General features: G+C 40.8%; 1 protein-coding gene across 3 annotated transcripts in view; it reads right to left on the reverse strand.

Annotated features, from left to right (window-relative positions):
- LOC125456866 (importin subunit alpha-5) overlaps positions 1-15028 on the reverse strand; it is a 79461-nt gene that overhangs the window by 24900 nt on the left and 39533 nt on the right. For all 3 annotated transcript variants that reach the window (XM_059650283.1, XM_048540345.2, XM_048540344.2), the window contains 3 exons: positions 6502-6596; positions 5152-5283; positions 249-337 (listed from right to left, as the gene is read on the reverse strand). In XM_059650283.1, coding sequence (XP_059506266.1) covers positions 249-337; positions 5152-5283; positions 6502-6596 — 316 coding nt within the window. The remainder of the gene's footprint in view (positions 1-248; positions 338-5151; positions 5284-6501; positions 6597-15028) is intronic.

Genomic DNA, 15028 nt, shown 5'->3' on the forward strand with positions numbered 1-15028 from the left:
CTGTGAAATCAAATTGGAATAAAAAAAAAGCACGTCAGTGCCTTTAAAGGATAAGAGGACAAAAACTAGAGAAGCCCCATGTAGGTAACTTCTAACCTGACAAATACAAGTTTAATAAAAATTGAAGAGGTCAAATTCTAAAAAGGAATTAAATTTGATATGTATTCAGTGTAGTCCAAGATGTGACAAAAGCATGGCTGCTTTTCTAGTATACTTCAAACACATTTTAAAATACAAAATAAACTTACTGAATGAGAGGAGGCAGTATGTTACAGTCTAACACATAATCCCTGCACACAGTGCTGTCCCCTGCAATGTTGCCAAGGGCCCAGATTGCCTGTAAAAAACAAACAAACAGTGAGCAACAAGAAATCTTGGACGTTATATTTGACTGACTCTCTTGGGCAGCAAATACAAGAGCTCTGAATAAACACTTTTTAAAAATCACTGGTTATTCAAAAGGTTCACATGAAAGACGCATGCAATAGTGCCCCTACAATAACAACTGGTTAGTAATTAAAAGAGAATAAAATGAGAGGCTGGATGTACACAACAGGCCCAGCAGCATCTCAGGAGCACAAAAGCTGACGTTTCAGGCCTAGGCCCTTCATCAGAGGAGGGGGAACCTCAGGGAATCTCTCTCCCACTGCAACTCTCTTGTAATCCTATCCTCTCCTCTCCACCTATCTTCTTTTCTCTCCATCTTCGGTCCGCCTCCCCCTCTCTCCCTATTTATTCCAGAACCCTCACCCCATCTTCTTCTCTGATGAAGGGTCTAGGCCCGAAACGTCAGCTTTTGTGCTCCCGAGATGCTGCTGGGCCTGCTGTGTTCATCCAGCCTCACATTTATTATCTTGGATTCTCCAGCATCTGCAGTTCCCATTATCACTAGTAATTAAAAGAACTAGGTTGCTAATGGAGACACAGGAAATAGGAACAAGAGTGTGCCCTTGAGCCTGCTCCACTATTCAACTAAATCACAGATGGTCTTTTATTTCAGTGCCATTTTTCCATATTTTCCCAGATTCCTTGATGTCTTTAATATCTCAAAATCATAGCACATTCAAGATAATGAAATGAGCCTCTGGAACCAGAGCCATACAGCACGGAAACAGACCCTTCAGTCTAACTAGTCCATGCTGAACAAAATCCCAACTAAACCAGTCCCACATGTCTGCTCCTGGCCCATATCCTCCAGGCCTTTTCTATTCACATACTTATCCAAATATCTTTCAAACGTTGCAATTGTACCCACATCCACCACTTCCTCAGTATGTTCATTCCACACACAAACCACCTTCTGTAAAACAACATTTGTCCCTCACATTTAAAATTGCTCTCCTCTCACGCTAGAAATGTGCACCTTAGTCATGAAATCCCCCATCCTAGGGCAAAGACAACTACCATTAACCCTACCTGTACCCCTCATGGTTTTATGAACTTCTAAAATGTCACCTTTGAACCTCGTATGCATCAGTGGGAGGAAAAAAAAACACTTCCCAGCCCATTCAGCCTCTCCTTAACTCAAACTCACCATTCTTGGCAACATCCTGGTACATCTCCTCCGAACCCTCTCCAGCTTAATATATCCTCCCTGAAGGTGGCACAGTGGTTCAGCAGTTAGCACTGCTGCCACAGTGTCAGGGACCAAGGTTTGATTCCACCCTCAGGCAACTGTCTGCATGGAGTTTGCAAGTTCTTTCTGTGCTTGTGAATGTTTCTGTTGAGTGTCCTGGTTTCCTCCCACAGTCCAAAGATGTGCTAGTTAGGTGGACTGGCCATGCTAAATTACCCAGTGGCGCTCAGCAATGTGTATTAGCCATGGGAGGTACAGGGATGGGTCACTCAGAGGGTCGGTGTGGACTCGTTGGGCTGAATTGCCTGCTTCCACACCATATGGATTCCACTGGGTGGGACAGTGGTGAGCACTTCTGGCTCATAGCACCAAGGACCTGGGTTCCCTTCCATCCTTAGATAACTGTGTGGAGTCTGCACATTCTCCCTGTTGTGTGGGTTTCCACCAGGTGCTCTAGTTTCCTCCCACAGTCCAAAAATATTCAGGTTTGGTGGATTGGCCATGCTAAATTATGCATAGTATTCAGGGTGTGTAGATTAAATAAATGCTAGCTATGGGAAGTGCAGGGTTACAGGAAGAGGGTGGGAGGTGATGGGTCTGGGTGGGATGCTCTTTGGAAGCTCAGTCTGGGCTAGTTTGGATTCTATAATTCTATGAACTGGGTCACTAGAAATATAGACAATACTCCAGAAGAAGCCTCAAATGTCCTGTACAACCTCAACATCATTTCCCAATTCCTATAATCAAAAGGACTGAGCAATGAAGGCAAGCGTGCTAAGCATCTTTTTAATCACCTTATCTGTAGGTGACACAAACTTCAAAATAATCATGTACCTAAGCCCCTCGGTCCCTTTGTTCTGAAACACTTCAAAGGTCTTACTATCAATATTACTACCAAAATGCAATGCCTCACTTATCCAGATTGAAGCCCATCCATCATTTCTCAGCCCATTGACCCATTTAATCAAGATGCCTTTGTAGTGACAGAAAACGTTCTTCACTCAACTTTGCCACCAATTACGGTGTTGGCCACAAACCTACAACTGTACCTTCTATATTCTCATTCAAATCATTTATGTAAATGACAATGAAAGAGGACCCCAAACCAATCCCTGTGGAATAATGCTGGCGACATGCACCAAGTCCAAAAAGCAACCCTCACCTGCACTGTCTCCCTCCATTAAGCCAATTATGTATCCAAATGGCAAGCTCATCCTGAATCCCATGCGACCTAACTTTACTAATTAGTGTACAATTCAGAATCTTGTTGCCATTAATATCAATGTGCTTACTTACACATCTAAACATATCTAAATGAATGAACAAACAAGTTATTTAATACAGAATATTCTGAAGCTTTCTGCAGTCTGAGGAAATTAGCAGTCCTTGTCCATTAATCTCAAAAAATAGCTAGCAGGTTCAGTGGCTAACAGGGAAAGCAAATGAAATATCAGACTTTATTTCAAAGGGAATGGAGTATAAAAGCAGAGAGAATTGCTAAAAACCATACAGGGCACTAGTCAGACCACAGCTGGAATACTGTGAACAGTTTTAGGTCCCTTACCCAAGGAAAGGCATACTGGCATTGAAAGCAGTCTGGAGAAGGTTAACTCGGCTGATACCAGGTATGGACAGACTGTGTTAAGCAGAGAGGTTGAGAAGCTGGGGCCTGTGCTTTTTGAAAGCCAGACAATTAACAGGTGATCTTATTGAAAATACAAGATTCTTAGGGGTCTTGACAGGGTAGACGCCAAACTTTTTTAAAAAATTCATTCGTGCGACATGGATGTCATTGGCCAGGCTAGTATTTGTTGCTCTTCAGATTCAACCACATTGCTGAGAGTCTGAAGTCCCATGTAGACCACATAGACATGGCAGCTATCCTTCCCTAGAAGGACATGAATGAACCAGATGGGTTTTTCCTGACAATCAGCAAGGATTTCATGGTCATCATTACACTCAATCACAGACATTTTTTAAAAAAAAAAATGGAATTTAAATACCATCATCTATCAAAATGGCATTTTTAAACCAGGTACCCAGGGCATGACCTGGGTTTCTGGTTTAGCTGTAACAAGGTCATTGCTTCCCCGTCTTTTCTGTTGTCTCCCCTTGTGGAGCAAAAAGGTATAATCTCAGAATAAGGGTTTCTTTATTTATGACTGGTGACGAGGAATTTCTTCACTCAAGGTTGTGAATCGGTGTAATTTTTTTAAGAAAAGCACAGAGAGCTGTTCAGGCTGGATTGTTAACTATATTAAAGACTGGAATGGACAGATTTTTAAAATAAGTAAAGGAATCAAGAGTTATAGGGGTAAAGACAGGAAAGTGGAGTGAAAAATTATCCTGTTATGAAGGAGGATTAATGGACCCAAAATGTTAACTTTGCTTTGTCTTCACAGATGCTGCTAGACCTGAGCTTTCCAGCAATTTGTTTTTGTTTCTGATTATCAGCATTTGTTGTTCTTTGATTTTTTTTTTAGAAAAGTTTCAGATCGCCCATGATCTCAAAGGTACAGCGGACTCAATAGGCTGAATAGCTTTCTTATGGCCTTACACAAATATCCTATAAGCACTCAACTGTGAGTTTGTACAGTGCTCTATCATACGATTCATGTAAAGCTGCCTTCAAATTCATGCAAGATAACAAAGTGTGAGGCTGGATGAACACAGCAGGCCAAGCAGCATCTTAGGAGCACAAAAACTGACGTTTCAGGCATAGACCCTTCATCGGAAGAGCCTTTTCTGATGAAGAGTCTCGGCCTGAAACGTCAGCTTTTGCGCTCCTAAGATGCTGCTTGGCCTGCTGTGTTCATCCAGCCCCACACTTCATCTTGGATTCTCCAGCATCTGCAGTTCCCATTATCTCTGATTCAAATTTATGCAAAACTGTTTCTGAATGTCCCTGATACCATGTGATTCTACATATTTAGAATGAAAGAAAGAAACTTTTTGGATGGTGACTGCCCTTTAAAAAGGCCCATTTTTGCTGCAAATATCTAGTAGCACACCCAATTCATTAGGATGACTTCTTGAAATACCATTAGTTTATCTCCCATGATTCTCTGTGAAAAGTGAAAATTTAGTTGAAGACATGAAACAGCCACAAACAGAAACAGTATGTTATTTCTTCAAATGAACTTGGGTGAATCAGACAAGATTCTAAAACATTAAAATGGATATTTCACCAAATTATCAGAATCTCTATTCAGCAGCATTAAATTTCCTGCCCATTGTTATTCACAGACATTCTGTAAAACACAGGAATCCTGTAAATGTCTTCAAATAAGTTTGCGTGGTATATCTGTATATAAAAAAATCAATATTAACAAAGAAAAAAGTCAAAAGTAGCATAAACATAGCTTTCCACTGTGTTGCAGAGATCTCAGTAGCATACTTTATTTCCATTAATTTTTAAAATTAGTCCAAAATGAACCACTAAATTTTAAAACATTAAGAATTATTCCCATGACTCAAATTAGCTCCTTGATGAATTGATAACCCTTTTAATCACTTGAAAAATATGTAAACTCACTGATATTAAGACAAAAGATTAACAGTAAACTGACAGTTACCTGTTCCTGCACATCTTCAAAATCTGACGCTAGTAATTCAATAAAGACAGGCACAGCACCAGCTTTGATTACTTCACGGGTCTGTAATGAGCTTCCTGATGCAATATTTGTCAGAACCCATGCTGCTTCAAACTAAATTGAGCAAAGAAAATTACAACTGCAGGTGATTTACACTGGTATCAATATTTGCCAGTCAAGTTCAAAGCAATGAAAATTTTCAAGTGAAGAATCATTTTTCAGATCAGAATTTAAAGTAATAAAAGTTGAAAATGATGGATCTGCATATAAACAGCATAATTGTGAGAAAGAAATACATAATTTTTCTTTCAAAGTTCTACAGATCCATAGAAACTAAAACAGCTGCTAAAGGATGTTTTCTTGTTCACATATCTTAGATCTTAGCAATGGTAAATGGAACATAAACGTGTGAAAAAATGCAAGCTGAAGTAAAATGAGACTTCACAAAATAATTTTAAAGTAATTGTTATACAATAAGTTTTAATTAACTTTCAAATATAAAGCTGATGATGTAAAACAGTGACTGACTTTTTGTGCTCTGAAGTGCTTGTGTGATTTAGATTAAGCAGCTCACTGGCAATTAAGTCTCACTCATAGAATTAATGCAACTTCAAGACTGGAAATAGTTCTCTTGAGTACTCGCATAAATGACATTCTTACTCACTAATGCAGATTTCATTCCAGCTGAAACAGGAAACTGTTTCTGGAAGGCAGCCAAAGAAAAATCACCACCACATTCATGAATAATGGGATAGAATTGTTAAAGCAGTTTTAAGAATTGATCTCACTCAAATGCTAGCATTTAAGGAAACAAACAGAAAATTGTTGTGCTTTAAACAGCAGCATTCCAGGAACTGAAATGTACATGAAACGGTTTGGTACAATAGAGAATACCACAGAATAATTGGGCCAGCATTAATTACACCCATTTCATTATTCTATGCAAATAACAGGCAAAGCCACAAAGTAAATTCGAGAACAGAAAACAATGACTAGCCTTGCAGGTGATGTCTATAGGCCACAAATGAATAAAAACGCAAAGTTCAAAAAATCTTGGAGGCCTACAAATCAACTGTTGTTTATTTCACAAATGCAAAGTCTTTTATCCCTGTCCATTATATTCCACTGAATCTGTTGCAGAGATGAAATTCAATTTGATAGTGCAGAACAACTGTTTAGTGATTTTTGAAGTTGAAGAACTAAAATTTGCACTTTTTTCACACCATGAGCTGATTAGAGGTACGATATTCAGAAATCAGCGCACTAGCTCATGAGAAGTAACACTAACAAAAAAGTAAAGTACAAACGTAGATATCAGTGTGGCGAGATTACCTGTAATGTACAATTTTCTCTCCTTTTGAGGAATTCTACAAATCTTTCCACTACTCCTTGTGTGTTGATCACTTCATCAATGGGAGGATTTGGTTCTGTTTAAAAAGATAGGAAATACTGGGTTAAATGGTTTCTTGCCAACTTCATCTCATCTCTTGATCAAAGTTGTCAAACTTTAACTAGTTAGCATGAAAATTAAACACTTCCATGTTGTGCACTTTCCTTCAAATGATAACTATACAAAATGGGGTGAAGATAAGTTAAATTAAATCCGACTTGCAAGAAAATGCATCCTAGAACTAAGGGTTTGTGCTGTCAAACATGTACTTTATTGACCGAGTACATTTATGCCCTTCTGTTTAGGCAAGGTATAAATATCTACAAAATAGCTACATTAAAATTATAGAAGTACATAATTTACATGTGCAGAACTACATGCAGCTCTTTAGGTCTGTGTCAATGCTGGTTCTTCAGCTGGATCCATTCTAAACTATTTCAATTCCTTTCATTCCCTCATTCATGCTTTTCATTTGGATATTGCTGAGAAGGCTAGATTACCTTAGAGGGGGTGGTGCGCCACCTTGCTTGAATAACTACTGTGCATAAGACATAAGCACACCAACATTGTTCGCAAGTTGGTGGTTTCAAAATTTTGATGGAATGAATGAAGAAAATTTTTTTTCCAAGTAAATGCCATTTTAGGAAATTTATAATTCTTTGTTTTTTGAGTGAGAACCCCTGCCTATGCTGCATCATTACTGTTCATTTCAGTTAGTTGGCAAATCATCACTATCGTTGCAATTTTTAAAATATTTGAGAAAGAAAGTAAATTATTCTGAACCTAAACAAACTTCTGGGAAAAATGATTCAGAACCTCTTCTCTGTCAGGCAAAAGTAGCTTTGTCATGCACACTGTTTAAACAATCATTTGAAAAATATAAACAGTTCCCTTCCTTGCTCCTGCTGACTTAGTACCAATACCAGATCTCTCTCAAGCCAAGCTTACGTTTCTTGATATAGTTTTTAATACATAGCAGTTACAATGCAGAAATGGACACACATGCACTCGCTAGTGCGTGTCGGTGCTTTTTCCCTACATAAGGAACGGCTTTAATCCAAGCTACCAAACCCACTATCTCCTCTCTCAACCACTGATCTATTCCTACAAAAAAATGACATGGTTTCAGATTAAAAATCATTATCCATTAACAGAGACAGTAGCATTGTCAGCAGCTAACGGGATTTTGTCCATAGCATTAATTGGATCTCTGGATTATGAGCTCAAATTCCACCACAAAAGCTGGTGATAACTGTACATCCATGTGATTGTAGCCAGTCTGGTAAATAAGATTGGTGAGTAACAGACACAGATTACCAAATAGAAATATGTTGTGGTGGCTGGATCCGAGACCAAGGGAGGGCAGGATTGGATCTTAGATATTTCTGCATATAAATTATTCATGTGCCACATGACTTATGGGGAATGGCTTTACCTTGAGTTGGAGTTTCTGTCCTGCATTTTCATCTAGCTGAACAAGCCATGATTCTCTGCCAATAGATCTGTGGGAAAATGGAACAGGATGCCCAGCAACGTAAAAGGGATCTTGAGTGCAGCATGTGTATCTGTTTCTGCTCTGTCTCGTTGAGACACGTGGACTCAAAATATGCTGCAATTTTGCTGACTAGCTGTCATGATTCCGAATGCTTTGATAGAAAATTACTGTCATCAAGGCCAATACTGCCTTGCTTCAAGGAAAATTGGGTACTTTTGAAGTGATTTCTGTGTCTTCCCTGGAAGATTGGCCATTTGAGTGTTGAGCAAACAGCACTACTGGGGAAAAGCTGGCTTTCAGCCATTTGGTCAGCATTCCAGTCTATTAAAAGTTGATTTTGCAAGAGTTTTGCCTAAATGGAGAAGGTGATTTCAAGGATGCTTGTATGCAACTCTACCATTGCATTAAATGTAATAGATCTGAGAACTAGGTTGAACAAATCTGATAGCTTAAAATTAGGCACCATGAGGCACTTCCTATCATTAGTTGCACATCTATCCTCAATCACAATCTGTAAAACTCCGAGCTTGCCATCTCTCTCACTTGACCATTACTATCAAGCTAAAGGGACCAAGCCTGGTTAATAAAGAAGAGCTTGCTAGAAGCCAGCACCTGGCATACCTGAAACAGAGAAGCCAATGTGAAGCCAGAACATACATGCAGGATGATGTACATGTTAAAACAGAAGAAACATGACAGAGGTAGGAGTTAAGAGAAAAGAAAACATAGAACAGTACAGCACAGGCCCTTCAGCCCATGACGTTGTGCCGATCTTTTACCCTAAACACAAGGTCTATCTAGCCTTCACCACTACCTTATACCATCACCCACAGGCCTATCTAATAGCTGCCTAAATGTCTAAAGTGAGGCCGACTCCACTACCCCCTGTGCAATGCATTCCACACCCCACCACTCGCTGAGCAAAGAACCTACCTCTGACATCTCCCCTGTATCTACCTCCTTTCATTTTAAAACTATGTCACCTCGTAAAAGCCACCTCCACTCTAGGGGGAAAAAAAGTGTCTGGCTGTCTACTCTTTCTATACCTCTGATCATTTTGTACACGTCTATCAAGTCACTTCCCATCCTTTGTCATTCTAAAGAGAAAAGCCCTAGCTCTATCAACTTTCCTCATAAGACCTTCCTTCCATCCCAGGCAACATCCTGGTAAATGTCTTCTACATGTTTTCTAGCGCTTCCACATCTTTCCTGTAATGAGGTGACTAGAACTGGGCAACACTCCAGATGCAGATGTGGCCAAACCGGACTTTTGTATATCTGGAGCATAACTTCACAGCTCGAACTCAATCCCTTTATTAATGAAAGCTAACACACTATAGGCCTTCTTAACTATCTACCTGGGTGGCAGCTCTCAGGGAACTGCAAACAAGAACCCCAAGATCCCTCTGCTCCTCCACACTGCCAAGAATCTTTCTGTTAACCCTGTATTCTGCTTTCAAGTTTGTCCTTGCAAAATGAATCACCTCTCACTTTCCAGGGTTAAATTCCATCTACCACTTCTCAGCCCAGCACTGCATTCTATCAATGTCCCTTTGTAACCTGGGACAGCCTTCTGCTCTGTCCATGTGACTCACCTTTGTATCGTCTGCGAATTTGCTAATCTACCCTTCCACTCCTTCATCCAAATCATCTACAAAAATCACAAATAGAAGAGGACCCAGAACAGATCCTTGTGGTACACCACTCATAACTGAGCACCATGCTGAATATTATCCATCCACTACCACCCTTCGGATTCAGAATTGGCAGACCCTTAGAAGACAATCTGCCACATTTCCCCCTATCCCATGCCTCCTTACCTTCTGCATGAGCCTGCCATGGGGACCTTATCAAGCACCATACTTAAATCTACATATACCACATCCACTGCTCTAGCTTCATCCACGTGTTTGGTCACCTCTTCAAAAGAATTTAATAAGGTTTGCGAGGCATGATGTGCCCCTCACAAATCCATGCTGATTATCACGAATCAAACTGTGCCTTTCCAAGTGATAATCCTTTGAGCCCTTTCCAATTTGTCCACCACTGACCGAAGACTAACTGGCCTGTAATTCCCAGGGTTATCCCTGTTCCCTTTTTTGAACAAGGGAATGATGATGTTTGTCTCTTTCCAATCTTCTGGCACTATACCCGTGGACAGTGAAGATGAAAAGATCATCGCCAAAGGCCCTGCGATCTCGTTCCTCGCTTTTCATAGAATCCTTGGATAAATCCCATCAGGCCCGGGGGACTTATCTATCTTCAACTTCCTCTGAATTCCGTGCACATCTTTACTAACATCAACCTCCTGTAGCCCACCTGCCTGTTTCACACTGTCCTCCTGCACAACTAGGTCCCTCTCAGTGTGAATACTGAAGAAAAGTATTCATTAAGGACGTCTCCTATCTCTTTAGAGTCTGTGCACAAATTCCCTTCACAATCCTTGATCAGCCCTACCCTTTCTCTGGTCATTCTCTTGTTCTGTACACGTGTAAAAAGCCTTGGAGTTTTCTTTGATCCTATCCGAAAGGTTTTCCAATGCCTCCTTATAGCTCTCCTAAGCGCTTTCTTCAGCATGTTCCTGGCTAACTTGTATCGCTCTAGAGCCTTTTCTGATCCTTGTTACCTGAACCTTATATAAGCATCCTTTTTCATCTTAAAAAGTTGTTCGACCTCTCCAGAACCAAGGGTCCCTCACTTGACAGCATCTTCCCTGCTTGCTAGAGACAAACATATTGAGCACATGCAGTATGCATTCTTTAAACACTCTTCCTAGACAGCATGTATCCCCAATTTATGTTACCCAGTTCTTGCCTAACTGAATTGTAACTACCCTTCCCCCAATTGTAAACTTTACCCTGCCATATGTACCTATCCTTATCCATGACTATGGTGGAAGAAACAGAGTTATGATCACTACCCCCAAAATGCTCTCATACCAACAGGTCTAACACTTGGCCCGGTTCGTTGCCAAGCACCAAATCCAAAAAGTGGCCTCTCCTCATGTCGGTCTATCTACATACTGCTTCAGGAATCCTTCCTGAACGCACTGGACAAAATCTGCTCCATCTAAACTATTAGAACTAAAATGTTTCCAATCAATATTTGCAAAGTTGAAGTCACCCATGACTACAACCTTGTGACTTCCGCACCTTTCTAGTACCTGCCACCCAATCTGCTCTACTTCTCTGCAACTATTTGGGGGGTCTGTAAAAAACCCCCAAAGTGACTGCTCCTTTCTCATTTCTGACTTCAACCCAAACTGATTCTGTAGACATATCACTCTTGAACTGCCTTTCAGTAGCTGCTATACTCACCCTGACTAGCAATGCCACTTCCCAACCTCTTTTTCCACCCTCCCTCTTTGTTTTAAAGCACCTAAATCCCAGAACTTCCAACAACTATTCCTCTCCCTGAGTTGCCCAAGTTTCTGTAATGGCCACAATGTCATAGTTCCAAGTACCAGCCCATGCTCTAAGTTCATCCGCTTTACTTCTGATACTTCTAGCATTGAAGTATACACACCTCAAACTATCTTTATGTCCACAATTATGCTCCGTCAACTGCATTTCTTTATAAACCTCATCTTCTGAATTATAAATCCGGTTCCCCAACCCCTGCCAAACTAGTTTAAACCATCCCCTACAACTCTAGCAAACATCTCTCCCAGGATATTTGGGCCCTTCCAGTTCAGGAGCAACTTGTCCTTACTGCACAGGTCCCAACCTCCCCAGAATGTACTCCAATTATTCACATAATGGAATGAATTGTAATTACCCTTCCCCCCAACTGTAAACTTTCCTCTGCCGTATGTACCTATCCTTATCCATAACTATCATTATGTGATCTGTTCTGTGAGATCACTTCAAGATTCTACTATTCTGCCATATGGTATGGCATGTTGCAAAACAATTAAACTAACCAGGTAAGAAGCAAAACTCCCAAAACAGTCCATCCTAAAATCATAATGGGGCACAGCTCAATGGAAAAGACAAGGTTAAAACATTATCTTCAGGTGTCAAATAGATGAGCCATCTTAGCTTTCTCCTGAAGTCTTCATCATTGATACCAGTCTCCAGACAATTTAATCCAGTCCACACCTGAAATCAAGAAGTGGCTAAAGACAGATTATTGTTCAGGCAAGGCACCCTTCTCTGCTACTGAAGAGCACTCCAGAACTAGCTGTGCACCATGACTGTTCTAGTACAGCCACATTACTCACATCTACTCAACAATGTGGAAAATTGTCCCAGTCGAGCATCTCAGGGCAAATCTAATCTGGTTAATTATCACGCCAGTTTACTCAAAGGTGACGGTTGTTTAGAGAGTGCTTTGAAATGACAAAAATTAGATTAATCATGCCCTTGATGCTCACTACGTATTTGGCTATGGCCACTTATCTTGAGAGATGATTTCAGACTTGCCCAAACATGAAAACAAATTATTTCAGAGGTGAGGGGGCTTGCAACAAATCAGCATTTGATGAAATGTAGCATCAAGGAGGTTTGGTAAAATTAATAGGCGTGGATTGAGTCAAGTCACAATTAGCACAAAAAGGAAAAAGAAAGAGAGTCTGGCTTTTGGATGAAATTATCATAACCCAAGATATCAATGCAGAAGTTTCACAGCATAGTCTCCTAGGCCCAACCATCTTCAGTTATTTCAAAGCACTTTCCCTCCATTAAGTCTGAAGGTTGCTGTGTTTTTAGTGCTTTGTCTAACTCCTCAGATATGGAAGCAGTCTGCCCTACATGCAAGACCAGAATAACATTCAAGCAAGGGCTGATAAGCAGTAAATAATATCACCTCAGGTTCAGGGCAATGGCCAACTCCAAATAAAGAAAACATCTATATACTTCCCCTTGACCTTAGTGGCATCAACATTAACACATGGGTTGCTACTGACCTGAAATTAAATTGGATACTCTCCATCTCCCTGGACAAATGCATTTCCACCACTGCTTAAGCAGCTCACCACTATCCAGGGTAAAGTAGCCAAACTGATGATCATCATTGACCACTGGCACAATGACAGCATGCCAGGTACAGGGAAAGCAGCAATTGCCAAAGTTTCTACAATAACAGCTTCAGCCTTGTGACCATCACCCAAAAGGTGGAGGATCAATGATGTATGGTAAATACATCATTATTCTTTTAGTGTAGGGAGATCAAAATCCAGGAGCCTCCTCCTTAATAATGTCCTGGATGTATCATCAGGATTGCAGCGGCTAAAGATGGCAGTTCACCAGCACCTTCTTGGAAATCAGTGGATAATAACTTTAATAAATGCTGGCCTTGTCATTATTATTCACATTAGATACGTGATTTTTTTTTGTGGTGGAGACATACCTTCGCAATTTTCCACATTGTTGGTAGATACCAGTGTTGTAATTACACTAGAAGAGCTCAGTTACGGGAGCTGCAAGTTCCGTAGCAGAAGTTTTCAATACCACTGATGGAATGTTGCCATGGCCACAGCCTTTGCGCTATCTAGTACATTCAACTATTTCTTGATATCATGTGGATTGAATTGGCTAAAGCCTGGTGTCTGGGGGCCTCTGGAGGAGGCAGAGATGGATCTCCATGGTGATAATTCTGTTTCAGCCTTATGTTTTGCACTGATGTGTTGGGCTCTTCCATCATTGGGGATGGGGATATTTGTGGAGCCTCCTCCTCCGGTGGGATACTTAATTACTCACTACTCTTCATAACTGGATGTGGCAGAAGTGCAGAGCTTAGATCTGATCTGTTTCCAGTGGAATTGCTTACGGCTCTCACATTTTGCTTATTCTGTTCATAGCAAATAGTTTTACTTGGTAGCTTCACTGGGTTACCCCTCGCTTTTAGGTATGCACTGTGCTGCTCCTGGCACGCCCTCCTGCACTCTCCATTGAACCAGAGTTGCCGGCAATGGTCAAGGAGGGAAAATGCGGGGCAATGTTGTACTGGAGTACAATTCTGCTGATGGCCCACAGGGCATTATGAATGCCCAGTTGAGTTGCAAGAGCTGTTCAAAGTGTGTCCAATTTAGCATGGTGATAGTGCCACACAACACAGTGCAGTCTAAATGTGAAGGCATGATGTTGTCTCTACAAGAACTATGTAGCGGTCACTCTTACTGATACTGTCATGGACACAGGTGCATCTGCAAGGGGCAGATTGTCAAGGATGAGGTCAAGTATGGTTTTCCCTCTTGCTGTTTCCCTAACCACCTGCTGCAGACCCAGTCGGGCAGTTACGTCCTTTAAAACCTGACCAGCTCGATCAGTACTGCTGCTGCCAAGCCACACTTGGTGGTCAGTGAAATCCCCCAGAACATGTTTTGCACCCTTGCCACCCTCAGTATTTCCTCTAAGTGTTGCTTAACATAGAGGAGTGCTGATTCAGCCAAAGCAGGACACTACCATAAATTTCTTTTTCCAGTGCATAGGTCAATGCCAGTTTCATTTCTTTGAAACTTTGCCACAATTGATACAACTGAGTGGTTTGCTAGGTCATTTCAGAAGGCAGTTGAGTCAACCACATTGCTGTGGATTTGGTGCGAATGTAGGTCAGACCAGATGAGGATGATGGACATTAGTAAGCCAGACAGGTTTTTCCAACAATCAACAATAGTTTCATGGTCATCAGTAGATTCTTAATACCAGATTTTTTAAAAAAATGGAATTCAAATTTCACCACCCACCACAATTCAAACCTAAGCCCCCTAAACATTAGATTATTAATCCAGAAATTCACCTAACAACATCACTAGGCTGTCTCCTTCCTGATGACAAACAATAATGCATTTTGCCTCCTACTCAAATATGATCAGAGCTGAACTCCTAAGGCAAGCTAAAAATGATTGCCCTTAACATCAACGTAGCATTTTACCAAACATGACAAAGGAGCTCTAGAAAAACATGGGTTAATTGGAATTGGCAGGGAGTTCTCTGTTGTTACAGTCACCAAGTGAATAAAAGAAGATCTCAGCA

This window comes from Stegostoma tigrinum, chromosome 12, assembly GCF_030684315.1.
Source record: "Stegostoma tigrinum isolate sSteTig4 chromosome 12, sSteTig4.hap1, whole genome shotgun sequence".
NCBI classification, from domain to species: Eukaryota; Metazoa; Chordata; class Chondrichthyes; order Orectolobiformes; family Stegostomatidae; genus Stegostoma; species Stegostoma tigrinum.